This window comes from Scyliorhinus canicula, chromosome 9 (genome assembly GCF_902713615.1).
Source record: "Scyliorhinus canicula chromosome 9, sScyCan1.1, whole genome shotgun sequence".
Classification (NCBI taxonomy): Eukaryota; Metazoa; Chordata; class Chondrichthyes; order Carcharhiniformes; family Scyliorhinidae; genus Scyliorhinus; species Scyliorhinus canicula.
The window spans coordinates 184,458,150-184,484,302 of record NC_052154.1 but is presented as its reverse complement, the minus strand read 5'-3'; the positions used below and the strand labels follow the sequence as shown (position 1 = coordinate 184,484,302).

At 43.2% G+C, this 26,153-nt stretch overlaps 1 protein-coding gene across 1 annotated transcript in view; it reads left to right on the top strand.

Annotated features, from left to right (window-relative positions):
- Positions 1–23,083, top strand: part of lgr4 (leucine-rich repeat containing G protein-coupled receptor 4) — a 129,562-nt gene extending 106,479 nt beyond the window's left edge. The window contains exons 11-16 of the mRNA XM_038808305.1: positions 2,724–2,795; positions 9,202–9,273; positions 9,594–9,719; positions 14,544–14,668; positions 19,754–19,828; positions 21,807–23,083. Of these exons, the coding sequence (XP_038664233.1) occupies positions 2,724–2,795; positions 9,202–9,273; positions 9,594–9,719; positions 14,544–14,668; positions 19,754–19,828; positions 21,807–23,083 (1,747 nt within the window). The remainder of the gene's footprint in view (positions 1–2,723; positions 2,796–9,201; positions 9,274–9,593; positions 9,720–14,543; positions 14,669–19,753; positions 19,829–21,806) is intronic.
- The last annotated feature ends 3,070 nt before the right edge of the window (positions 23,084–26,153 follow it).

Below are 26,153 nucleotides of genomic sequence, written 5' to 3'. Positions count from 1 at the left end.
CACTGAGGACCCGGGTTCGATCCTGGCCCTGGGTCACTGTCCGTGTGGAGTTTGCACATTCTCCCCATGTCTGCCTGTGTCTCACCCCCACAACCCAAAGTAGTGCAGAGTAGGTGGATTGGCCACGCCAAATTGCCCCTTAATTGGAAAGAATATATAATTGGGTACTCAAAATTTATTTTTTAAAAAGGCATGATGGTGGATGGGCAATGACTAATATTTAAGGAACGAATGTATGCATTGTGACGGGTATACATTCCTTTCTGACGCAAAAACACAATAGAAAAAGCAGCCCAACCGTGGCTGATAAAATAAATTAAGGATAGGATTAGATCCAAAGAGGAATCATATGAAGTTGCTAGAAAAAGTAGCAAGCCTGAGGATTGGGAGCAGTTTAGAATTCAGTAAAAGAGGACAAAGACATTGGTGAATTTTGATTAAGAGGGGGAAGAATAGAGTATGGGAGTGAACTTGCAAGGAACATAGAAGCAGACTGTAAAAGGTTTCATAAGTATTTAAAAGGAAAAAGATTAGTGCAGACAAATTTGGGTCCCTTACAGTCCTAAAGGAGTGAATTTATAATTGAGAACAAGGAAATGGGAGAGCAATTAAACAACTACTTAGTTCTGTCTCCACAAAAGAATACACAAATAACTACCCCAAAATGCTTACATAGGGTCTAGTGAGAAGAAGGAATTGAAATAAATTAATATTACTAAAAAAAATAGTGCTGGAGAAATTGATGGGACTGAAAGCCAATAAATCCCCAGCGCCTGATAATCTAAAGGATCCATGAAAATAGTGGATGCATTGGATGCCATCTTCCCAAATTCTGGAAGGGGACAAATGTAACTCCGCTAAAAACAGAGTGAGGGAGAAAACAAGGAATTACAAGCTGTACTTAGATTTCCAAAAGGTGTCGGGTATGTGACATTTGGTAATGTGCCACATCAAAGGCTACTGCACAAAATAAGAGCCCTTGGGGTTGAGAGTTAACACATTAGCATGGATAGAGGTTTGGGTAGCTAACAAGAAGCAGAGAGTAGGAATAAATAGGTCATTTTTGGGTTGGCAAGCTGGAATCAGTGAAGTGTCACATGGATTAGTGCTGGGTCCTCAACTATTTACCATCTGTATTAATAACTCTATCAATGACTTGAACTTGTGGTTGCTAAATTTGCTTATGACATAAAAAACACTTAATCGTGTATTTGCTTACCTTTTGTATTCGACTCTAACTCCCCTTATTTCTGATATCTTGTATGAGCCCTAATGATTATAAGAGGGATGAATACTTGATGTTGCATTTTTATTATTTTTCTCAGTTTAGTGGTTAATAAATTTGCTCTTCCTTTGACTCAACAAAACCTTGTTTGTTTAGCTCCTATTGTTCACAGTTTTAATAGTTAAATACATGCTGTTTGAAAAAGACACATCCTCATAAAAAGAAGCTTAAACTTTTGTTGTTACCAGCGGAGGAGGTTGAATAGTGGAGCCAGTCCCCTCTTCTCACCTAGTCATAACAAGGTCAAGCAAGTGATCAGGATTAGGAAGGCAAATGGAATGTTTTCATTTATTGCAAGGGGAATGGAATCTAATAGTAAGGAGGTTTTGTTGTAGTTTTGCAGGGTATTGGTGAGACCACATCTGGAGTACTGTGCAGTTTTGGTCTCTGTACTTCAGAAACAATGTAATTACATTAGAAGCAGTTCACAGAAGGTTTGTTCGACTGATCGCTGCAATTAAGAGGCTGTCTTACGAAGAAAGGCTAGTCAGGTTGGGCCTGTATCCATTGGAGTTTAGAAGAATGAGACTTATTACTGTGCCCACTCCAGTCCAACGCCGGCATCTCCACATCTTATAAAAAGATGGATTAATAATGCAGTGAAACCTGTCGTGTCCACTTAATGTCCATACCAACCACCATTTTGGAGCTGCCAGGTTAAGCTGCTTTGCATATAACCTTTAATTATTTCCTGATGTGGGTTGTAGAGAGAATATTTTTATGTATAGTTTGGGTTTTTATGAATAGTCATGCAATGTGCTTTTTGGCATTCACTTGTAGATTTTCTTTTGGTTTTTGTTGTGGTTTATAGCTTACGTGTTGACTTTCTGTAGAGATTAAGAAATGTTATTGATTTACAAAGAGCTGCTGGTTTCAGCTTTCATCCAGACTCCACTCTTAAAGCAGGTGTAAGGAGTGCATACAAAGAGGATAAATGCCAGTGGGGATGTTGAGATTTTTAAAATAGCCCGGAGCTGGGCTGGCTTTGCTCGTGGATATCTGTTTATATTAATGTAACAATGAGGTTAATGTGGCAATGTAATAGATATTGTCTTAGCATAGGACTTAAATCATTACACATTTTTTTGTCTACTTAAAAATTTTACCTGGTTCCCATACAATCTAAGCACCTATGCATTCAGTTTTGTCTAGGCATCATCAATCCTTATTTGTACTGTTGTGAACTTGAGGTGGGAGGGAGACAAAATGGCTACCTTCTCTGGCAAGATAACTTTACTTGCTTTAGGCTAGTACAAGTGTACAGCCTTATACGCTATTAAATCTCTTTGCTGAAATTGGAGACAAGCTGGGACATATTCAGTCATCCGGTTCTCCAGCAGCAGTTCTGCAAAAGCAATTCTATCCTCTACATCTATTTAACAAAAAGGCAAAGTGAATTCTCTTCTTTACTGTATTTTAAAAAAAATTATCTTCGCAGTTCCTTGAAGCACAATGAAATCAAACAAATAAAAGCAGACACGTTCCAGGGACTGGTGTCTCTGCATTTGCTGTAAGTACACATTTTGCATTTCCCCCAATTTTTCAGTTTGTTTTGTGAAAGACTGTTCCAGACTTTGATTATTTGTGACAGTTTAAACATAATAATAATCGCTTATTGTCACAAGTAGGCTTCAATGAAGTTACTGTAAAATACCCCTAGTCGCCACATTCCGGCACCTGTTCGGGGAGTCCGGTACAGGAATTGAACCCGCGCTGTTGGCACTGTTCTGCATTGCAAGCCGGCTGTTTAGCCCTCTGTGCTAAACCGGCCCCATTTTAGAGGTATTTCATTTCCATTCCCCACCCCCAACACCCAAACCATAGCAGCAAATGAGAGATGCCCCACCTGTTCTCCAAAGATGCCCCCAAACCATAGCAGCGGTCCAGGGACACATTCACCCCTCCTCTCCCCCCACCCGCCTGAGAATCCACCACCCCACCACCATAGCAGCGAATTCCCCTCCCACCCATAGCACAGAATTCCCTCCTCCCCCACCATAGCAGCGAATTCCCCCCTCCCCCACCATAGCAGCGAATTCCCCCCTCCCCACCATAGCAGCGAATTCCCCCCCTCCCCCAACAGAGCAGAGAATTCCCCCTCCCCCAACAGAGCAGAGAATTCCCCCTCCCCCAACAGAGCAGAGAATTCCCCCTCCCCCAACAGAGCAGAGAATTTCCCCCTCCCCCAACAGAGCAGAGAATTTCCCTCAACAGAGCAGAGAATTTCCCCCTCCCCAACAGAGCAGAGAATTCCCCCTCCCCCAACAGAGCAGAGAATTCCCCCTCCCCCAACAGAGCAGAGAATTCCCCCCTCCCCCAACAGAGCAGAGAATTCCCCCTCCCCCAACAGAGCAGAGAATTCCCCCCTCCCGTCCATAGCAGAGAATCCCTTCCCCCTCCATAGCAGAGAATCCCCTCCCCCTCCATAGCAGAGAATCCCCTCCCCCTCCATAGCAGAGAATCCCCTCCCCCTCCATAGCAGAGAATCCCCTCCCCCTCCATAGCAGAGAATCTCCCCTCCCTCCATAGCAGAGAATCCCCTCCCCCTCCATAGCAGAGAATCCCCTCCCCCTCCATAGCAGAGAATCCCCTCCCCCTCCTCCCTCCACAGAAGAGAACACCCCACCCACCCCGGGGCCTGGAAGCTAAAGACTAGTCCAGGTGGAAAATCACACTTTATACACTCGACAGATGTTGAGAAAACATTCCAGACAGCCAGATGCCTGGATTAATTTTTAAAATTTCCTTTCACACTTTAATGGATCTCTAGTAGCCTGTATGAAACTAACCACAATGTGTATAAACATCTAGCTATGATTGGCAGATCACGACCACATCAAAAGCAGTTAAGTGCTTTCTGCTGAGATAAAGAAGAATTATTCTGGCGGTGGAATTTAAGAAAATTATTTTTGGTGCATTTTTATAACTAATTATTAGAAGTGACTCCGGTCCAAGTGTAGGGGTAGTATCACAGCGCTGAGGTCCCAGGTTCGATCCCGGCTCTGGGTCACTGTCCGTATGGAGTTTGCACATTTTACCCGTGTTTGTGTGGATTTCGCCCCCACAACCCAAAGATGTGCAAGCTAGATGGATCGGCCACGCTAAATTGCCCCTTAATTGGAAAAAATAAATTGGGTACAATTTTTTTTAAAGTGTAGGGGTATTAGGGAGAACTTGCCATAATTGCACTGAGTGTTGAATTTGAGTGCTGTAGTGAGGATTTGGTGACTGAGGGATATTAAGGGTTTTTTTTTTTTATTTGAATCTAAAGTAGAGGTTTTCTTTTATTTAATTAACTTAAAAGTTGCTGTTTGGTTGAGAAGGTGAATTTTCAATCAGCTTTAAACAAAGGTTTTACTTGTAACCACTTGCAGCTGGAGCTTGTTAATTAGTTAATTGGATTAGGCCAGTTTTCAGAGGCTAGAGTCACAGTATAAATCTGAGCTAGCTACAGTGCAGACTTTGTTTGCACTGAGTGCTGAATTTGGGTGCATTTGAGTGCTAGAGTGAGAGTTTGGTGACTGACGGAGTTGGGTGAGGAGGGAGTAAGGAGCTCCTTTCATTTCCTACATTTCCTCAAAGAGCGTGAAGGGAGCCAGGAGTTTACAGAGTGCAGCTGACTGGGAGCAGAGTCGGAGGGCGGAGTTCCAGTTGGTCCACAGTGCAGCTGTATTCTGTAAGGTAAGAGGGGATGGAGGCTAGGGCAGTTGCATGCTCCTCCTGGAGGATGTGGGTGGTGAGGGATACCACCTGTGTCCCCGCTGACTATACCTGCGGGAAGTGCACCCAACTCCAGCTCCTCAGAGACCGTGTTAGGGAACTGGAGCTCGATGAACGTTGGATCATCCGGGAGGCAGAGCGGGTAATAGAGGAGAGTTACAGCCACACCCAAGATACAGGACAAGAGTAGCTGGGTTACAGTCAGGGGAAAGAAAACGAATGGGCAGACAGTGCAGGGATCCCTCGTGGCAGTTCCCCTTCAAAACAAGTATACCATTTTGGATGCTGTTGGGGGGATGACCTACCGGGGGAAGGCCCTAGCGGCCAGGTCTCTGGCACGGAGTCTGGCTCTGGGGCTCGGAAGGGAAGGGGGGAGAATAGAAAAGCAATAGTGGGGCAGCACGGTGGCACAGTGGTTAGCATTGCTGCCTACTGCGCTGAGGACCTCGGTTCGAATCCCGGCCCTGGGTCACTGTCTGTGAGGAGTTTGCACATTCTCCCCATGTCTGCGTAGGTTTCGCCCCCACAACCCAAAGATGTGCAGGTTAGGTGGATTGGCCACGTTAAATTGCCCCTTAATTGGAATAAATAATTGGGTACTCTAAATTTATTTTTAAAAAGTAAAGCAATAGTGATAGGAGACTCGATGGTTAGGGGAATAGATGAGAGATTCTGTGGTCATGAGTGAGACTCCCGGAAGGTATGTTGCCTCCCGGATGCCAGGGCCAGGGATGTCTCGGATCGTGTCTTCAGGATCCTTAAGGGGGAGGGGGAGCAGCCAGAAGTCGTGGTGCACATTGGTACCAACAACGTAGGTCGGAAAAGGGGTGTGGATGTAATAAATGAGTTTAGGGAGTTAGGCTGGAAGTTAAAAGCCAGGACAGACAGAGTTATCATCTCTGGTCTATTGCCGGTGCTACGTGATAGCGAGGCTAGGATTAGGGAGAGAGTGCAGTTGAACACGTGGCTGCAGGAATGGTGTAGGAGGGAGGACTTCAGGTATTTGGATAATTGGAGCACATTCTGGGGAAGGTGGGACCTTTACAAGCAGGATGGGTTGCATCCGAACCAGAAGGGCACCAATATCCTGGGAGGGAGGTTATTTAGTACTCTTTGGGAGGATTTAAACTAATTTGGCAGGGGAATGGGAAGTGGACTTGTAGTCCAGCAACTAAGGTAGCCGATGTTCAGGACGTCAAAGCGTGTAGTGAGGCGGTAGGGAAGGTAACACTGACAAAGGAGAGTACTTTCAGGCACGGAGATGGGTTGAAGTGTGTATACTTCAACGCAAGAAGCATCAGGAATAAGGTGGGTGAACTTGAGGCATGGATCGGTACTTGGGACTACGATGTGGTGGCCATCACAGAAACTTGGATAGAAGAGGGCAGAAATGGTTGTTGGAGATTCCTGGTTATAGAGTTTCAAAAAGATTAGGGAGGGTGGTAAAAGAGGTGGGGGGGGGGGGGTTGCATTATTAATTAGAGATAGTATAACAGCTGCAGGAAGGCAGTTCGAGGAGGATCTGCCTACTGAGGTAGTATGGGTTGAAGTCAGAAATAGGAAAGGAGCAGTCACCTTGTTGGGAGTTTTCTATAGGCCCCCCAATAGCAGCAGAGATGTGGAGGAACAGATTGGGAAACAGATTTTGTCATGGGCGACTTCAACTTCCCAAACATTGAGTGGAAGCTGTTTAGATCAAATAGTTTGGATGAGGTGGTGTTTGTGCAGTGTGTCCAGGAAGCTTTTCTAACACAGTATGTACATTGTCCGACCAGAGGGGAGGCCATATTGGATTTGGTACTTGGTAATGAACCAGGGCAGGTGATAGATTTGTTAGTGGGGGAGCATTTTGGAGATAATGACCACAATTCTGTGACTTTCACTTTAATAATGGAGAGGGATAGGTGCGTGCAACAGGGCAAGGTTTACAATTGGGGGAAAGGTAAATACGATGCTGTCAGACAAGAACTGAAGTGCATAAGTTGGGAACATAAGCTGTCAGGGAAAGACACAATTGAAATGTGGGACTTGTTCAAGGAACAGATACTATGTGTCCTTGATGTGTATGTCCCTGTCAGGCAGGGAAAAGATGGTCGAGTGAGGGAACCATGGTTGACTAGAGAGGTTGAATGTCTTGTTAAGAGGAAGAAGGATATATATGTAAGGCTGAGGAAACCAGGGTCAGACAAGGCGCTTGAGGGATACAAGATAGCCAGGAGGGAACTGAAGAAAGGGATTAGGAGAGCTAAGAGGGCATGAAAAATCTTTGGCGGATAGAATCAAGGAAAACCCCAAGGCCTTTTACACATATGTGAGAAATCCGAGAATGACTTGAGCGAGGGTGGGTCCAATCAAGGACAGTAGCGGGAGATTGTATATTGAGTCTGAAGAGATAGGAGAGGTCTTAAACGAGTACTTTTCTTCAGTATTTACGCATGAGAGGGGCCATATTGTTGGCGAGGACAGTGTGAAACAGACTGGTAAGCTTGAGGAGATACTTGTTAGGAAGGAAGATGTGTTGGGCATTCTGAAAAACTTGAGGATAGACATGTCCCCCGGGCCTGACAGGATATATCCAAGGATTCTATGGGAAGCAAGAGATGAAATTTCAGAGCCGTTGGCAATGATCTTTTCGTCCTCACTGTCAACAGGGGAGGTACCAGGGGATTGGAGAGTGGCCAATGTCGTGCCCCTGTTCAAAAAAGGGAATAGGGATAACCCTGGGAATTACAGGCCAGTTAGTCTTTCTTCGGTGGTAGGCAAAGTAATGGGAAGGGGACTGAGGGATAGGATTTCTGACCATCTGGAAAGACACTGCTTGATTAGGCATAGTCAGCACGGATTTGTGAGGGGTAGGTCTTGCCTTACACGTCTTATTGAATTCTTTGAGGAGGTGACCAAGCACGTGGATGAAGGTAAAGCAGTGGATGTGGTGTACATGGATTTTAGTAAGGCATTTGATAAGGTTCCCCATGGTAGGCTTATGCAGAAAGTAAGGAGGCATGGGGTAGTGGGAAATTTGGCCAGTTGGATAACGAACTGGCTAACCAATAGAAGTCAGAGTGGTGGTGCTTGGCAAATATTCAGCATGGAGCCCAGTTACCAGTGGCATACCGCAGGGATCAATTCTGGGTCCTCTGCTGTTTGTGATTTTCATTAATGACTTGGATGAGGGAGTTGAAGGGTGGGTCAGTAAATTTGCAGATGATACGAAGATTGGTGGAGTTGTGGATAGTGAGGAGGGCTGTTGTCGGCTGCAAAGAGACATAGATAAAATGCAGAGCTGGGCTGAGAAGTGGCAGATGGAGTTTAACCCAGAAAAGTGTGAGGTTGCCCATTTTGGAAGGACAAATATGAATGCGGAATACAGGGTTAACGGCAGGGTTCTTGGCAATGTGGAGGTGCAGAGATATCTTCATAGATCTTTGAAAGTTGCCACTCAAGTGGATAGAGCTGTGAAGAACGCCTATGGTGTGCTGGTGTTCATTAGCAGAGGGATTGAATTTAAGAGCCATGAGGTGATGATGCAGCTGTACATAACCTTGGTAAGGCCACGTTTACTGTGTGCAGGTCTGGTCGCCTCATCTTAGGAAGGATGTGGAAGCTTTGGAAAAGGTGCAAAGGAGATTTACCAGGATGTTGCCTGGAATTGAGAGTCGGTCTTACGAGGAAAGGTTGAGGGTGCTCGGCCTTTTCTCATTAGAACGGAGAAGTATGAGGGGCGACTTGATAGAGGTTTATAAGATAATCAGGGGAATAGATAGAGTATAGTCAGAGACTTTTTCCCCGGGTGGAACAAACCATTACAAGGGGACGTAAATTTAAGGTGAATGGTGGAAGATATAGGGGGGTTGTCAGAGGTAGGTTCTTTACCCAGAGAGTAGTGGGGGCATGGAATGCACTGCCTGTGGAAGTAGTTGAGTTGGAAACATTAGGGACCTTCAAGCGGCTATTGGATAGGTACATGGATTACTCGTAGAATGATGGGGTGTACATTAATTTGTTCTTAATCTAGGACAAAAGTTCGGCACATCGTGGGCCGAAGGGCCTGTTCTGTGCTGTATTTTTCTATGTTCTATAATTGTCACTGACTTGTAAAAGTAATAACCTGCTGTTAGATTTAATGAGGTCAGTGTAAAAACCAGTTACTACTCTTGTAATATTACACACATAATCTTTTTCCCTTTCTTTTGCAGTGACCTAAGTAAAAACCAGATCTCTGCAATTCACAAGAACGCATTTATTTCTTTGACTGAATTGACTAACTTGTAAGTTACTCAGGTTATTTTGAGCATTTCATTCAGATTGATTTTTGCATCCTGATCATTGGGTTAAATGTTGAATTTTATACTAAATGATTGATAAATGTTAGTTATACTTTTAATTTTCTTCCCAACATAAGTTTGATCATCTCTAATTAATGTTTTTTTTTTCATAATTGGCACCTAATATGCAAAGCAACAAACAAACTGCAATTTTAGCATTTTAATAAATTTATTAATCTAGAACTGAATTATTTGGGAGTTTTTTTTTTAGAGTGGCGCATTATACCAGGTTTATCAGCTAGAATGTTTTGTTCTCGTTTCAGAGACTTGAGTTCAAATCAGTTGAGCAATTTCCCAACAGCTGGGCTAAAAGGTCTAAATCAACTTAAACTTTCTGGGAATGCTGGCCTTGAGGAACTGCTGATAGCAGAGGACCTCCCAAAGCTCAGGTTTGCTATTTGTGTTCTCTGGTCACTTCTTAAGTTTATTTTAATGACATTTCAGTGTTGTAAAACTTGCTTAATTATGATAAGAACTAGGAGCAGGAGTAGGCCATCTGGCCCCTCGAGCCTGCTCCGCCATTCAATGAGATCACGGCTGATTTTTTGTAGACTCGGCTCCACTTTCCGGCCCGAACACCATAACCCTTAATCCCTTTATTCTTCAAAAAACTAACTATCTTTACCTTAAAAACATTTAATGAAGGAGCCTCTACTGCTTCACTGGGCAAGGAATTCCATAGATTCACAACCCTTTGGGTGAAGAAGTTCCTCCTAAACTCAGTCCTAAATCTACTTCCCCTTATTTTGAGGCTACGTCCCCTAGTTCTGCTTTCACCCGCCAGTGGAAACAACCTGCCCGCATCTATCCTATCTATTCCCTTCATAATTTTAAATGTTTCTATAAGATCCCCCCTCATCCTTCTAAATTCCAACGAGTACAGTCCCAGTCTACTCAACCTCTCCTCGTAATCCAACCCCTTCAGCTCTGGGATTAACCTAGTGAATCTCTTCTGCACACCCTCCAGTGCCAGTACGTCCTTTCTCAAGTAAGGAGACCAAAACTGAACACAATACTCCAGGTGTGGCCTCACTAACACCTTATACAATTGCAGCATAACCTCCCTAGTCTTAAACTCCATCCCTCTAGCAATGAAGGACAAAATTCCATTTGCCTTAATCACCTCTTGCACCTGTAAACCAACTTTCTGTGACTCATGCACTAGCATACCCAGGTCTCTCTGCACAGCAGCATGCTTTAATATTTTATTGTTTAAATAATAATCCCGTTTGCTGTTATTTCTACCAAAATGGATAACCTCACATTTGTCAACATTGTATTCCATCTGCCAGACCCTAGCCCATTCACTTAACCTATCCAAATCCCTCTGCAGACTTCTAGTATCCTCTGCACTTTTCGCTTTACCACTCATCTTAGTGTCATCTGCAAACTTGGACACATTGTCCTTGGTCCCCAACTCCAAATCATCTATGTAAATTGTGAACAATTGTGGGTCCAACACGGATCCCTGAGGGACACCACTAGCTACTGATTGCCAACCAGAGAAACACCCATTAATCCCCACTCTTTGCTTTCTATTAATTAACCAATCCTCTATCCATGCTACTACTTTACCCTTAATGCCATGCATCTTTATCTTATGCAGCAACCTTTTGTGTGGCACCTTGTCAAATCCAGATATACCACATCCATTGGCTCCCCGTTATCTACTGCACTGGTAATGTCCTCAAAAAATTCCACTAAATTAGTTACGCACGACCTGCCCTTTGTGAACCCATGCTGCGTCTGCCCAATGGGACAATTTCTATCCAGATGCCTCGCTATTTATTTCTTGATAGATTCCAGCATCTTCCCTATTACCGAAGTTAAGCTCACTGGCCTATAATTTCCTGCTCTCTGCCTACCTCCTTTTTTAAACAGTGGTGTCACGTTTGCTAATTTCGATGCAGAAGAAAAATGCTAATAATGCAATGCATGTTTGTTTCTAAAATTGCTTCATCTGTGTTGCATCAAAGAGCACCAGCAAAGCTAGAATCAATTGGAATCGGGGGGAACCCTCTGTTGGTTGGAGTCTTACCTAGCACAAAGGGTGGTGGTTGGGGAACAATCATTATTGCTGCAGGAGTTCCTCAGGTTAGTGTCCTGGGACCAATCATCTTCAGCTGCTTCATCAATGGCCTTCTTTCCAACAGAAGGTCAGAAGTGGGGATGTTCGCTGAAGACTGTGCAGTCTTCAGCGTCATTCACAACTCGGATACTGAAGCAGTCCACGTCCAAAGGTAGCAAGACTCAAATAATATCCAGGCTTGAGCTGACAAGTGGCAACTAACATTCACACCACAAAAGTGCCAGGAAATGACCTTACCGAAAGAAGCAAATCTAACCAGCACCTCTTAATATTCAATGGCATTGCAATCGCTGTGTCCTGCATTATCAGCATCCGGGGTGGGGTGGGTAGCATTGAACAGAAATGAGTGGACGAGCCATGTAAATACTGTGCTTACAAGAATAGGTAAGAAGCTAGGAATCCTGTGGCGAGTAGCTGAATTCCTGACTCCCCAAAACCAGTGCAACATCTACAAGGCACATGTGAGGAGTGTGATGGAATACTCTCCCCTTGCCTGGATGAGTGCAACTCCAACAACACTCAAAGGTATGAGTAGGTGCAGTTTCGATTCAACAGAATAATATCAGAGCTTAAATTGTGAGGGTTAAGTGCATAGAAATGGCTTGTATTTTCTCAACTTTCGAAAATTGAAGCTTATGCTTTATACTGGCATGAACTGGACCTGCTGAATGGCCTGTTCCTGTGCCTTGAATCCCATGTAATTCTTTTTTTATTTTTTTAAATAAATTTCGAGTACCTAATTTTTCTTTTCAAATTAAGGGGGGATTTACTGTGGCTAATCCACCTACCCTGTACATCTTTTTTGGTTGTGGAGGTGAGACTCAAAAGCATATTAAAGAATATGGAACAAAGGCAGGCAAATGGTGTTACGACACAGATCCACCATTATGTAATTTGAATGATGGAGTAGACTCGAGAGGTCTGTTCCTGCTCTCATGTCCCTTCCAAAAGTCATGCGAGTTTTTAATTCTCGCCGACATCTTCATTTGTTTTCGTCGGTATGAGAACAGCGAAGTTTAAATATTAGTTCAATTTTCTTTCTCTGATGTGACCATTGCACCAGATTTTGCGTTGCTGTAACTTTGCTGTGTTATAAGTTTTTCAAAGCCATTCAATGTTAAATCAAAATGCTGCTGTGCAGGAAAGTAAGAGATTTTTATATCGCATTCCCATGTGACTTTTGATTTCAGCTGGATTATTTGTGATTTAAGATGATATAAAGTTTTGCGATGGAAGGGCAGCAAGGTGGCGCAGTGGTTAGCACAGCTGCCTGTCACACCGCCGAGGTCCCAAGTGGGTCACTGGCCGTGAAAAAAAATGGGTTTTTTTCTGGTTAAAAAAATTTATTAGAACAAAGGATGTGTAGCTATTCAGGCACACACTTTAATTTTTGAAGAAATTAATTATGCATTTGAAAAATAATATAAAAGGATACAGGGAAATAAGACTAAAATAGTTGGCCCCAGTTGAAGACCTAGGGCGGGATTCTCCAGTCCCGCGGCAGAGTGTCCACACTGTCGTAAACGCCATCGCGTTTTACGACGGCATGAACAGGCTGTTTCCACGACTAATTCTGGCCCGTACAGGGGGCCAGCATGGCGCTGGAGCGGTTCGCGTCGCTCCGCTGCAGCTGCAGATCCCGGCGCGAACTGCACAGCGGGATCCGTGCATGCGCAGTGACGCCAGCATGCGCAGTGACGCCAGCGCCAACGCGCGCATGCGCAGTGGCCTCCTTCAAGGGGCTGGTTTAGCATGGGGCTAAATAGCTGGCTTTTAAAGCAGACCAAGGCAGGCCAGCAGCATGGTTGAATTCTCATACCAGCCTCCCCGAACAGACGCCGGAATGTGGCGACTAGGGGCTTTTCACGTAACTTCATTTGAAGCCTACTTGTGACAATAAGCGATTTTCATTTAATTCCATTTTCTTTTCATTTCATTTTATTTCACATTTCAATGCACTGACCCCGCGCAACATGCGCAGGACTACAGGGGCTGGCATGCAGGAAAGGATGCCCCCACCCACAGAGGCCGATCCGCCGATCGGTGGGCCCCGATTGCGGGCCAGGCCATATCAGAGGGCCCCCCCCTCAAAGGCCGGCACCCAACCCTTACACGCCGACGTCCTGCCGGCCCAGAGCAGGTTAAAACAGCGGCGGTGGGACTCGGCTCTTTTCTTACGGCTGCTCGGCCGATCCGGACCAGAGAATCAGCGGACCGGCCGCGTAGAGCGGCCTGCGACCAGCACCGCAGCAACCACGCCGGCGGCAATTCTCCGCTCTGTGGAGAATCGCGTGCCGGCGTCAGGGCGGCGTGGCTGTTCGTGGGGATTCTCCGGCCCGGCCCAGTCGCAGGGCCAAATGTTTTCTAATCCATGGTTATTTGTTAACTTTTGCTGCCTGCATTAACCATCTAGACAGTGGCATTGGCCAGTGCCCCTGAATTGGTTACTTGATAATCCTGTGGGCACTGTTGTTTTTGTTACAGATTTCCCTTTGTCCCCATTTCTGCATAGCTTCTGTACTATACCATGCGTGAAGTACAAAGTATGCAATAGTTCAGTTAACATTTATTGTCCATACCTAAGTTAACTTGAAATCTTTCATGTGCTTTATTGCAAAGGTTTTTTTTAATGTTTTAATATCAAACTGCATGTCTAAATGTAGCTTGCAATGCAAAATTGAATGCCTAATTGCAAGATCAGAACAACAAAATATCTTATTAATTGTTGCTGGCAGATTAATGCCTTTGTACCAATGCGCATTTGTCTTACATTGTACTACTGTCGCAGCGAAAATCACATGAAGGACAATCTACTTAGTGTTTCTTTAAAAGAGAACATAATTCAATGACTAAGTATCAGTGACCCATAGCATTCTTCCCTGCCTGATCAGTCTTACCTATAATTCTTGCTTATAATTCTTCAAGAATGTCATAGCAACCCAACTTGCTTAATCACAAGTATTACCTAATTATTTAGAAGATTAAGAAATGCTGTGCCTGAAGTTTAGAGAAGTAAATGATTCTTTGGCACTGCATACTCGCCAGATTTTGTATCCAATACTAAAGAATAAAATATGCAAATGTTTTGCATTGAAACAATCTTGTACTGCTGTATTCTTTACAGGACATTGATGGTTCCATATGCCTATCAGTGCTGTGCATTTAGTAACTCTGAATCTTATCAAGTTGTAAATACTGAAGGCCTCAAAAATCAGGAAGCAAGCATTCCTCCATCAGAAAAGAAGACTGGTAAGCTCAATTCACAAGTTGTCGAACATTTACATAGCCTACGTCTAGATGGTAAATGACCAATTTCAGATGGTCCACAATGACAAAACCATATGAATACAAAGGAGCTGACGTGCTCCATTGCAAAAGCACTGCTAAGTAGCCAAACAGAAAATGTTGACTAGTTATGGAGGTGAAACAGGGTCCTCAACCTTTGTTAAGTGGATTGTTGAGGGTGTTTGATAGACCGATTTAGGTAGACTTTTAAACCTATGGTTACTCTATTTCCTCCAAGCTTCCAGTGTTTTGTGTATTTTTTAAATTTGCTCAAATTATCCACTGCTGTCATCCTCATAGAATCCTTACAGTGCAGAAGGAGGCCATTCAGCCCATCAAGTCTGCGCTGACTCTGGAAGAGAACCCTACCTAGACCCACTCCACTGCCCTATCCCCGGTAACCCTACCTAACCTGCACATCTTTGGACTTGGGGAGGAAACCGGAGCACCTGGAGGAAACGCATGCAAATACAGGGAGAATGTGCAAACTCCACATAGTCACCCTGGGGCTTAATTGAACCAGAGCCCCTGGTGCTGAGGCAGCAGTGCTAACCACTGTGCCACCGTGCCGCGTCACTGAAAGGATGGAGAGCCAAGAGTTTGGGTGTCTGCCCCATTACCACCGATGTTGTGCTATGGGTGGGGGTTGTCAATTCTATACCTTTCCCCTTTTAAGATTGCTGGAAACTATTCAATCTTATGACCTGGCTAAAATTTATGCATGTTGTGTGTGTTTTTAAAAAAAATAAATTTGGAATACTAAATTATTTTGTTTTTTCAAATCAAGGGCAAATTTGTGTGGCCAATCCACCTACCTGCACATCTCTGGGTTGTGGGGGTGAAATCCACGCAGACATGGGAAGAATGTGCAAACTCCACACGGACAGTGACCCAGGGCCGGGATTTGAACCCAGGTCCTCAGTATGTTGTGCGGTTGAGGAGTCACATTTATTCCACCATTAATATTAGGATTTCAGATTATATTTTGTGATGCAATTTATGAGTGAATAGAGACATGGCACATAGCAATTGTATCATGCTTGGGATAAGTAGGTAACTTTGAAATGAAAATTGCTTATTGTCACAAGTAGGCTTCAATGAAGTTACTGTGACAAGCCCCTAGTCGCCACATTCCGGCGCCTGTTCGGGGAGGCCGGTACGGGTATTGAACCTGCGCTGCTGGCCTTGTTCTGCATTACAAGCCAGCTGTTTAGCCCACTGTGCTAAACCAGCCCCATGACTATAGCTGATCCTCAACTCCACTTTCCCACCTTCTCCTCGCTTCCCTTGATTCCCTGAGTGACCAAAAATCTTGTCCATCGCAGATTTTAATGTACTCGGTAATGGAACACCCTGGCCCTGTCGGGCAGAGATTTTCAAAGGATCCCAAGTCTTTTTGAATGAAGAAATTTCTACTCATCTCAGACCTAAATGATCACTCCCTTATCCTGAGATTGGCCCCGCATGCTCTAGATTCTGCAGACTGTGCACCTTCAGAACCTTGTATGTTTCAGTGTGATAACCTCTCCAGAGTATTGGGCCTAAATTACTTAACGAGGAACAACTCTCTCTCATCCCAGAAACCAAACTATTGAATCTTCGCTGTACTGTCTCCAAGGAAAGTATATATTTTCTTGGATATGGAGACCAAAACTGTGTCCACTACTCCAGGTCTTGGCTTGCCAAATTCCTGTACAATTGTCGTAAGACTTTATTTGTGTACTCAAATCCGCTTGTATATACCCTTGCAAATTTAAAGTCTCCCACTTAGCACATACTATTAATTGTTTCATCTCCTATTATTTTAGAAGTGAATGCTGTTGCAAATCAGTGGATTTCTGCTGCAGCAACTTCCCTAAATACAGCTGCCATCTCCCTATTTGATCTCTTAGTAGCCCCTTCCCATCTCTTTTAAGCCTTGCTTAATTATATTTTGTTCACTTTCTCGCATCTTGGATTTTCTGTTTCCCAGCATGTCTTTATGTATGTCTATTTCCTATTCTATTCTTAAACCTTTTAGAATTTAGTATGCTTCCTCCCTCTGTTTCTCCAATAACTGTTGACTTTGACTAATTTCAAGGCTAAGTTGCAGTTGTTGCTCGTTATGCTAAGTGTGCTTTACACTTAATTGCTCTGTTTAATCACCTTGCTCTAGAGTCGCCAGGTATCTTTATGATACCACCACGAGGTACAAGTTCAAGTGCTGATCAATAACTCAATACACCAGTTAGTAAGGTTCAAATCAAAACACATTTATTATATACACAATCAATCGCTACTCGTGCATAAAATACTACTCACTAGACTATTTCTAACACTAAAAGGCCAATACTTAGCTTTGGAAACTGGCCCACCAGGTCAGGGGAACAAATGGCCTTTCGTTCGCTTCTGAGTCTGCAGGCTTCCAGCTGGTATGGACTAAGGGTTAGGAGCGCCTATATCGTAGAGCCCATTGACTGGACACTTACTTGGTTGGTGCAGCTGCTAGGCAAGTCTCTCCGAGTTGAGAGTCACGGTCGAGTTTTTTGAGAGTTGCCAAAAAGATCGAACTGAACTTGGGGACTCTATTTTATAGTCCCCAGGGGCTTCGCGCCTTTTTGGGCGGACCCTGTACCAGGTTCCAATTGATTGGACCATGTTCCAATCAATTGATTTGATTTCCCCAATACTGGGGCTGTTCCCTGATCGCTGGGCGGTTCCTAAGTGTCCGTTGGCCTTCCTTTGTCTTGGCTCCCGCTGGCGCCGAGGAGTCTGGCTTGGCCTCGATTATCTTAAATTTTCCAATTGTTCAGGGGGATCGCTCATCAATATGTAGATGGTTGTTAGTTTCAGTGCTGGCTGGGTTTCTGCAAGTTCTAATACACAGGAAGCTTTGCATCTGCTTGCTTTCCTGTGCCTGTCCATTTCTCCCTGCATTCTTAGCGGATCTCCATTTTAAAGTCGGGAAGTGGCCAACCCAGGTGGCTACACCGTGTTATTTTAAAACAATCATTTTCTATTTTCTCCATCTTTTATCTTGATATTTTTGCCTATTTCAATACTGTCAATAATTCCCCCAGTCAACTTTTCCTAAATGTTTGTTTAATATGCTTCCTTTTATGCTCTTCCCCCATTGGGAGGGACTGGATTTGTTTATTGTCACATGTACCGAGGTACAGTGAAAAGTATTTTTCTGCGAGCAGCTCAGCAGATCATTTGGTACATGAAAAGAAAATACATAATAGGGCAACACAAGGTACACAATCGCTGTGAAAGTAACCATGTTATGATCACTCTCCCCCAGTTGTTCCTTTGTTTACCCCCTCATCATTGGTTACTATCAAATCTACACCGAACAGGCTATCCCAAATGTACAGCTAAGTCGGTGTTGGGCTAATTGAGGTGACTCATGATATCCACTGAAAAACTAACAATTCCTCTGCTTTATGGCCTCCCATTGCAGTACAACTACTTCCTTTGAGTTGTTTCCTCATTTCACTGACTTTTTGAAAAGGGATTCAGCTTTGTTTCCAATGCAGTCTCATCTCCTACTTCGAGTCACTTCAAATGATTTGATTTTTACTTAGACATTAAATTTAGATTGCTGAATAAATTACATTTTTGTACCTCAATAAAATTATTAGGAGTAAACCATATCCTTTTTCTCAGTTTTGCAGAATGCTGCCCTGATGAGCCATTTTCCGCCAATTAATTTACTTTCTGCTTTGTTCTTTGTAAAGTGCACCATCCTGTTGGTCTGTCTTCATCTTCCTTCTCAATCCAAGTTTCACTTACTGCTGTGATGTTTTACTTGTTTCCTACTAATAATATTGATCTTTATTATTGTCACAAGTAGGCTTACATGAACATTGCAATGAAGTTATTGTAAAATCCCCGCGTCGTCACACTCTGGCACCTGTTCGGGTACACTGAGGGGGAATTCAGAATGTCCAATTCACCCAACAAGCATGTCTTTCGGGAATTGTGGGAGGATATGGGAGGATTATGGGAGATGTGCGTGGAAAGTTTTTTACGCAGAGGGTGGTGGGTGCCTGGAACGCTTTACCAGCGGAGGTGGTAGAGGCGGGCACGATAGCATCTTTTAAGAGGCATCTAGACAGGTATATGAACGGGCGGCAACAGAGGGAAGTAGACCTTGGAAAATAGGAGACAGGTTTAGATAAAGGATCTGGATCGGCGCAGGCTGGGAGGGCCAAAGGGCCTGTTCCTGTGCTGTAATTTTCTTTGTTCTTTGTTCTTTGCAACCGGAGCACCCGGAGGAAACCCATGCAGACACAGGGAGACAGTGTAGACTCTGCACAGACAGTGACCCAGGCCAGGAATCGACCCTGGGACCGTGAAGCAACAGTGCTAACCACTGTGATACCATGCCACCCGATTAACCTTACTTCCAGCTCATCTATCTCTTGTACTCCGTCTGTTCATATAAACGCAACCGGGTCATCCTCCACAAATTTTAGACTACCGTACTTCATTGGCTTCTGTATTCACCCTCATTCTTGCACGGTATTAGTGTAAAACCTTCCTCACCACCCCATTTAGCTTATTTGTCACTTCAGATCAAGTGAAAGTTTTCCGGTCTAGGTAGCGTTCCATTTTGTCAGCATTAGTTCCCCAAGGTTGTGTAACGAATGTTCTTGCACCATGTCTCAAGTCCCATGTTAGACTGCTTCTCCAGAACTGGTACAGTGCATAATACAGGATGGGGGAGGAAGGCTGTTTTTCTTAAGCCTTTGACCTAACTTCCAAATCCTCTTGGCTACATCATTGGTTTTCACATGAATCAAAATGTCTAGCCACTTTCCCTCCCATTACAGAATCCTTTCCAGCTGCTGCAAAGTTCTGCCCTGGTTGACCCTGGAATTCTTGAGCTGCTCTAATTGTAGGCATGAGTGGCACAAGTCTGAATGAATTGCAAGTTTTGGAAAACAATACCATGCTAGCATGTTCAATTCTGCAAAATAAGTGACTTGTGATGACGTTTTTCAGTGTTTTGTGGCACGGTATTAAAGTGATGAGTCAGCAAACGTTCTGTGGTCTTTTCTTTAGGCCAAAGTGTCGAAGATGAGATTAAAAATGACGAAGCAAAGATTCAGCCCACAGTGCACTGTACTCCATCTTCAGGTACTACTCACAAAATTCCATGTTTAAGTCACTTTGCATGTGTTGGTAGATGAATACTTGCAAACACGTTGCTTAATGCTGGTTTCCTCTTTCTGATTTCTTTCTTTCTAAAGCTGATTTGTTCCTTAGGTGCTCTCAAACTGAAATAGTTGAAGGTCTGGTGTGCCATAAGGAGCATTTTTAAACCAACTCGTTGGAAATGGACTCTCAATAAGCAGATACTGAAAAGGAACCAAATGGGGCTGGTTTAGCACAGAGGGCTAAATCGCTGCCTTGTAATACAGAATTTACAGTCCAGAAGGAGGCCATTCGGCCCATCGAGTCTGCACCGGCTCTTGGAAAGAGCACCCTACCCCCTACCCAAGGTCTACACCTCCACCCTATCCCCATAACTCAGTAACCCCACCCAACACTAAGGGCAATTTTGGACACTAAAGGCAATTTATCATGGCCAATCCACCTAACCTGCACATCTTTGGACTGTGGGAGGAAACCAGAGCACCCGGAGGAAACCCACGCACACACTGGGAGGATGTGCAGAAGCTGCACAGACAGTGACCCAAGCTGGAATCGAACCTGGGACCCTGGAGCTGTGAAGCGATTGTGCTATCCACAATGCTACCGTGCTGCCAAATAAGGAATAAGGCAGCAGCGGGGGTTCAATTCCCGTACCAGCCTCCCCAAACAGGCGCCGGAATGTGGCGACTAGGGGCTTTTCACAGTAACTTCATTTGAAGCCTACTTGTGACAATAAGGAACACTGTTTCATTAATTCTCGCATGTCTCCATAGAGCAGCAGGCGTTATTACCTTAGTACAGCAGAGAGAGTATTAGAACATTTATGCTGTTTTATAGCACAACACAATTGTTGTCACATGCAAGTGATCCATTTATTTAATTTAGTCGAATGTGAGGGAGTCTGGAGCCACTGAAGTCAGTTATGCTTCTATTCCTGCATTTGTTCAGAGCTTACTTGGGAGCAGTAGATCTTGAGGTTTCCACCGAGTATGTCTACAATCTAAATTGCAAAAACACTGCTGTCCTCCAGAATAGTTATCAAAGTATAATCAATCTATCAGACAGCACCCATTTAGTTATCCATTTGCATTTATTAATCTCAGGACAACCAATAGTACTGAGTTTTTAATTTGCTTGCTGTGCACGCCCCTTTAATCCAACGTTGATGGACGAGCCATCAGCTGTGTTAACCTCACTCTCTGGATCTCCCTCTACCTCTCCATGTCTACCATCTCTAAAAGCCTTCAGAAGATCCATCTTTTTGACCACGATTTCAGTTTCACCCTTGTATTGATCATGCATTTTGGGGCATTTTTAAAATATAATTGCAAATTGTTGTCAATAAAAGTGGTACGTTTCCCTTAAAGAATGTTTGTCGCTGCCAGTCCGCAGGTGGACATCCATTTTTAAAACTTCAATAATGCATAAAGATGGGGACGGGGCAAATAAAGTAATATCAACTATTATGATGCATTATATTGTCTGCTGCAGTGCATTCATTTTAATTAACGAGCCATTAAAATCCTTATTTTTCTAAAACTAATTGCACAATTGAGCCGGTAAGTTCACACAGTGCGTCTAAGCATAATAAAAGAATGCAATACAGTAGTTTAATCAAAACAATAGATAGTTCTATCAGGCTGCTGAAAGAATAATTACCTGCCGGAGGCATCAAAATCAACAAAAGAAACAGACTATGCAAGCGTCACCTCAGCTGCGTGATTGAGGACATTTGAGGGAGCCTAGCGACCTTTTCGCCATCCATATCATGTGGATGTTAAACACTGAGCATTGTAATCTCTCCATAAAAACAATCTGCTGGTACTTCAGGACAGAGCTTATTGTTTTATTCTTAGACAGAGAGAGAGCAACTTTTCTGTTTGAGAAGTATATATGTCAACAAACGTACTTTAGTAAACCAATGATCTTTTAGTAATGAGTTTGATTTTCTCTCCACTAGGTGCATTCAAACCATGCCAACATTTGCTGGGCAGCTGGATGATTCGCCTGACTGTATGGTTCATCTTCCTAGTGGCGCTGATTTTCAATATTCTTGTTGTCGTAACAACATTTGCATCGTGTGCACCGTTGTCTTCTGCAAAGCTGTTTGTGGGTCTAATTGCGGCAGCCAATCTCTTAATGGGAGTATATATTGGTACCCTGACTATTCTAGATTCAGTCTCTTGGGGAGATTTTGCTCGATTTGGTGCCTGGTGGGAGACGGGAAGTGGCTGCAAAGTTGCTGGATTCCTCGCCATGATCTCTTCTGAAGCATCCATCTTCTTCCTCACCTTGGCATCTTTTGAACGGACTATGACCACACGTGACCTGATCAAAAAAGGGAAAAGTCATCGGCTGATACACTTTCAGATAGCTGCTGCCTTTGCTGTCTTGGTTGCTGCAGTGATAGCTTGCCTTCCATGGTTTCATATAGGAGAATTTTCAGCATCTCCGCTCTGTTTGCCCTTCCCCACTGGTGAATCTCCTTCCTTGGGTTATACAGTAACTCTGGTGTTGCTAAACTCAATAGCTTTCCTGCTAATGGCAGTTGTCTACATAAAGCTCTACTGCAACTTGGAAAAAGAGGATCTTGCAGAAAATTCTCAGTCAAGTATGATTAAGCATGTTGCCTGGTTAATTTTCACCAACTGCATTTTCTTCTGTCCTGTTGCTTTTTTCTCATTTGCACCTCTTATCAGTGCAATCTCCATCAGCCCTGAAATAATGAAGTCCGTAACACTAATCTTCCTTCCGCTGCCTGCTTGCCTGAACCCTGTTCTCTATGTTTTCTTCAATCCGCGATTCAAAGACGACTGGAATATGTTGAAATGGCGCCCAAAGCAAAAAGACAAATCGGTTGCAGTTACAGTGAACGCTCAAAGCAGCTGTGTGACACCTGAATTCTTCTGTGACTGTGGAATGTATACCCACCTACAGGGCAATCTCTCTGTATGTGACTGTTGTGAATCATTGTTACTGACAAAACCTTCAACGTGCAAACACTTAGTGAAGTCACATAGCTGCCCAGCCCTGGCTGTGGTGCCTTGCCAGCGGCCCAACGGCTACTGGTCAGACTCTGGGACTCAGTCTGCTCATTCAGAATATGCTGACGAGGGAGACTCCTTTGTTTCAGATAGTTCCGACCAAGTCCAGGCCTGTGGGAGGGCCTGCTTCTATCAAAGTCGGGGATTTCCTTTGGTTCACTATGCGTATAATATTCCAAGGATCAAAGACTAACTGCAGAAGACTTAAAATGCCAGCAAGGTACATGTATGAACACTTAGAAACAATCTAACTTTTCCTTGTGTGAACTTTTATTCTGGGAAGCACTTTTTCTTCAATCTGACAGTTGTCAAAAGAAAAGGGAATCACAGTCAATAAGTTTTTTTTTGAGCCATCTGTTCTTACAAAAAGAGAATTACCCAAACAGACTAATTGTGTGTGTGTGTGTGTCCACTATATAACTACAGAATCTTACAACGGTGTTTGTAAACTTGTTGACGAGAAAGATTTATTTTTTAAAATAGCAACTATTTTTATGGTGCATTCTGCCTCATAGTCATCTGATTTCGCTGTATGTTTTTGTCCTTCAAGTAGCTGTTTGCTTATATTTGCAGTTAAATGTAATTTTTCTGGAAAAAATCACTGCCAGATTGTATTGCTGTTTCTTCACAGCATATTCCCTGCTGAGTAACTTAACACTTGCCTGCTCTGAAGAATAAACAGAAGCTCCACACACTTAGCATAAACAAATGTGAATACCAGATTATGGATTCATCACTTGTAGTTCCTCAGGAGGTTAGGAGATGCCAAAAATTACTTCCAAAACTGAAATTTCAGGAATGGGTTGTAGATACTGTGCATATGACACATTTTCAAATTTGTATTGTAAATTATTGGATTAAAATATAAAGGGGTATTATTTTATGTACTCATTTTAAGTAATGGTAACTACCTCTTGAATTAAGTTGACCACCAGTAGCTGTTTATCCGATTGTGGTCTATATACAGTACATGGTTTTAACAGATCTTGTCTTGTAAATAACTTTGGATGTACATTATCCCCATGTTATAAAAATAAAGCAGAATCTTTGTAAATCAATATTAAAATGTAACTTTTGTAGTTTTTACTATGTGGAATGGATTATTAATATTGTAATTTTAAGCCAAAATATTCACAAGTAAAAAAAAAAAAATTAAAATTCTTCTGTCTTCAATTTTGTGTAATTTATGATCGCAATAATAATTCAGAGATTAGCTTAAGTGTAGTTATCTGTATGTAGTCAATAATACAAATCAGTTAAAACTAAAGTACTGTTGTAACCAAAAACACATATTAACCCAGAGTCAACATCTGCAATGACATCAAATTTAAGGTAATTTCCAACAAGATATTGATTGTCTTGAATGCTGGTGGAATTGAGGAGTTTGAACATGTCTTACAACACTGCACTTATTTTAGCTGTCACAGCAGTCATTTTCTAAATACCACTTTCTGGAGTTTCTTGTTCTGCTGATGGCAACTACCCCAGGGCCCTTTTACCAGCAGAAGCATTAAGTGATGCTGACTAAGCGTAGCATGAGTGGCTAAAGTTCTGTTGACCTCTCCTCACTGTTTGTGTTTTCACTTGGAAACTGTCGCCTACGTCATGCAGCTTGCCCAAGCACAGGGAGGATGTAGATTAATAGACGGGAAACAAAGGGATGAATAAACGGATACTGCTTGAATTGAATTGTTGAGAAGGTTTGGAAATGATGTAGTAAAGGAAGGAGTAGTGGGTGAGAGCCCAAAATTGGAGGTTTTGGATAATTGAAGTGGACTATTGTCAAGGACATGGGATGACATTCTATAACATGCAGAGACATGGTTATGATATAAATGTGAGTAAATACAATTTAGGATGGAAACCTGAGAGAAAAAAAGTTGTGAAATAACTGTATGCATCAAAAGTGTTTATTTCTCCAGACGTGTGCATGCTAAAGAAAAAACGGCCAGCGCCATTTTGGGATTTATATTTGGGCATAGAAGACAGGAATAAAGGAGGGGAATGCAATCCAGGATGATAGTGTTGGGAATTATAGTTGTGGGAGAGTTGAAGATGAAGACTTGCAACTTCCTTAGAGTGGTAATCTCCGTCGAATTGACACTCTTGTCGGACTTACCCATGCTATAATTGCAAAGCCCCTGTCTCGCCCAACCTTCCTCACTCAGGCTGGGTGAGACAGGAGCTCAGAATTGCACGCTGGCTACATTGATGTGGAGTAACTGGGGAGCAGAGAGATAAGAAACTACCCATTTTACGGCACTAGTTGCCATAAAGGAGGTGTTTAAAGGGACCATTAAAAGTGAGACGGTAAGTTTCAATGGTAAGTGATTCAAACGAGATGGGGTCGCAGTGGGTTGCACTGGGAAGGGGTGGGGGTGGTAGTGCAGTGGGTCCCCTGGGGAGTCACGTGTGTGTGGGATGTCCCGTACGAGACTAGGTCTGGGGTGTTTAGTTACACTGGAGCTGGAAGGTTTTTTTTACTTTAACTCAGAGTAACATCGGAAAAAATGGCAGAACTATCTAAAGTTAGTAATTTAAATTGCTTTTGTCGATGGTTTCCAGACCAGTGCAGTTGCCCAGAGGAAGTTAGTACCTCTAGGCAATTGCCGGGTATACCCTTACATGGAAACTACCTAGTGGGATTCCCCACCATATCATTGGGGTACCCCTTAAAAGCAATGGTAGGAATCAGAAACGCATGGGCCATTGTCATGAGCAGAGAAAGCCAAGATGAAATGCAATTTGGGGTTATATTTTAGAAAGCCGTTTGTCTAAAGTTCTAATTGTGTGTCAAACAGTGCAGCATACAGTCCCTTTTACGACAGTAAGTTGCTTATAAGGTGAGTTCCAGTTCAAGATTGCTTGTGGACCACAACCTCAGTGTCATGTGATGTAGAGGGAATTCTCTAGGTTTGCTGACTTTCACCTAAATACTCCCAACAAATTCTTGATTTAAAGACTCGTTTATTATATCTACTTGATCTGGTATTGGAAACTGAAGGATTATATTGCTATTAAGTGCGGTCTCTTTTCAGTTCTGTATGTTCCCAGAGGATATTTAACATTCTACAAGGTGTGAAAATAATCACATGATAAATGTACACCTAAAAGTCAAAGCCTTGATTTGTTCATAACTATCACTAGACCCACAAACATTGCAGTTGAATTAATATCAATATTGCCCAGTGCTATTTAAATACAGGATTTCTAGTAATTCTTTTATTACAGACCTATTCGAAACATCTCACTTTTTGAATGCA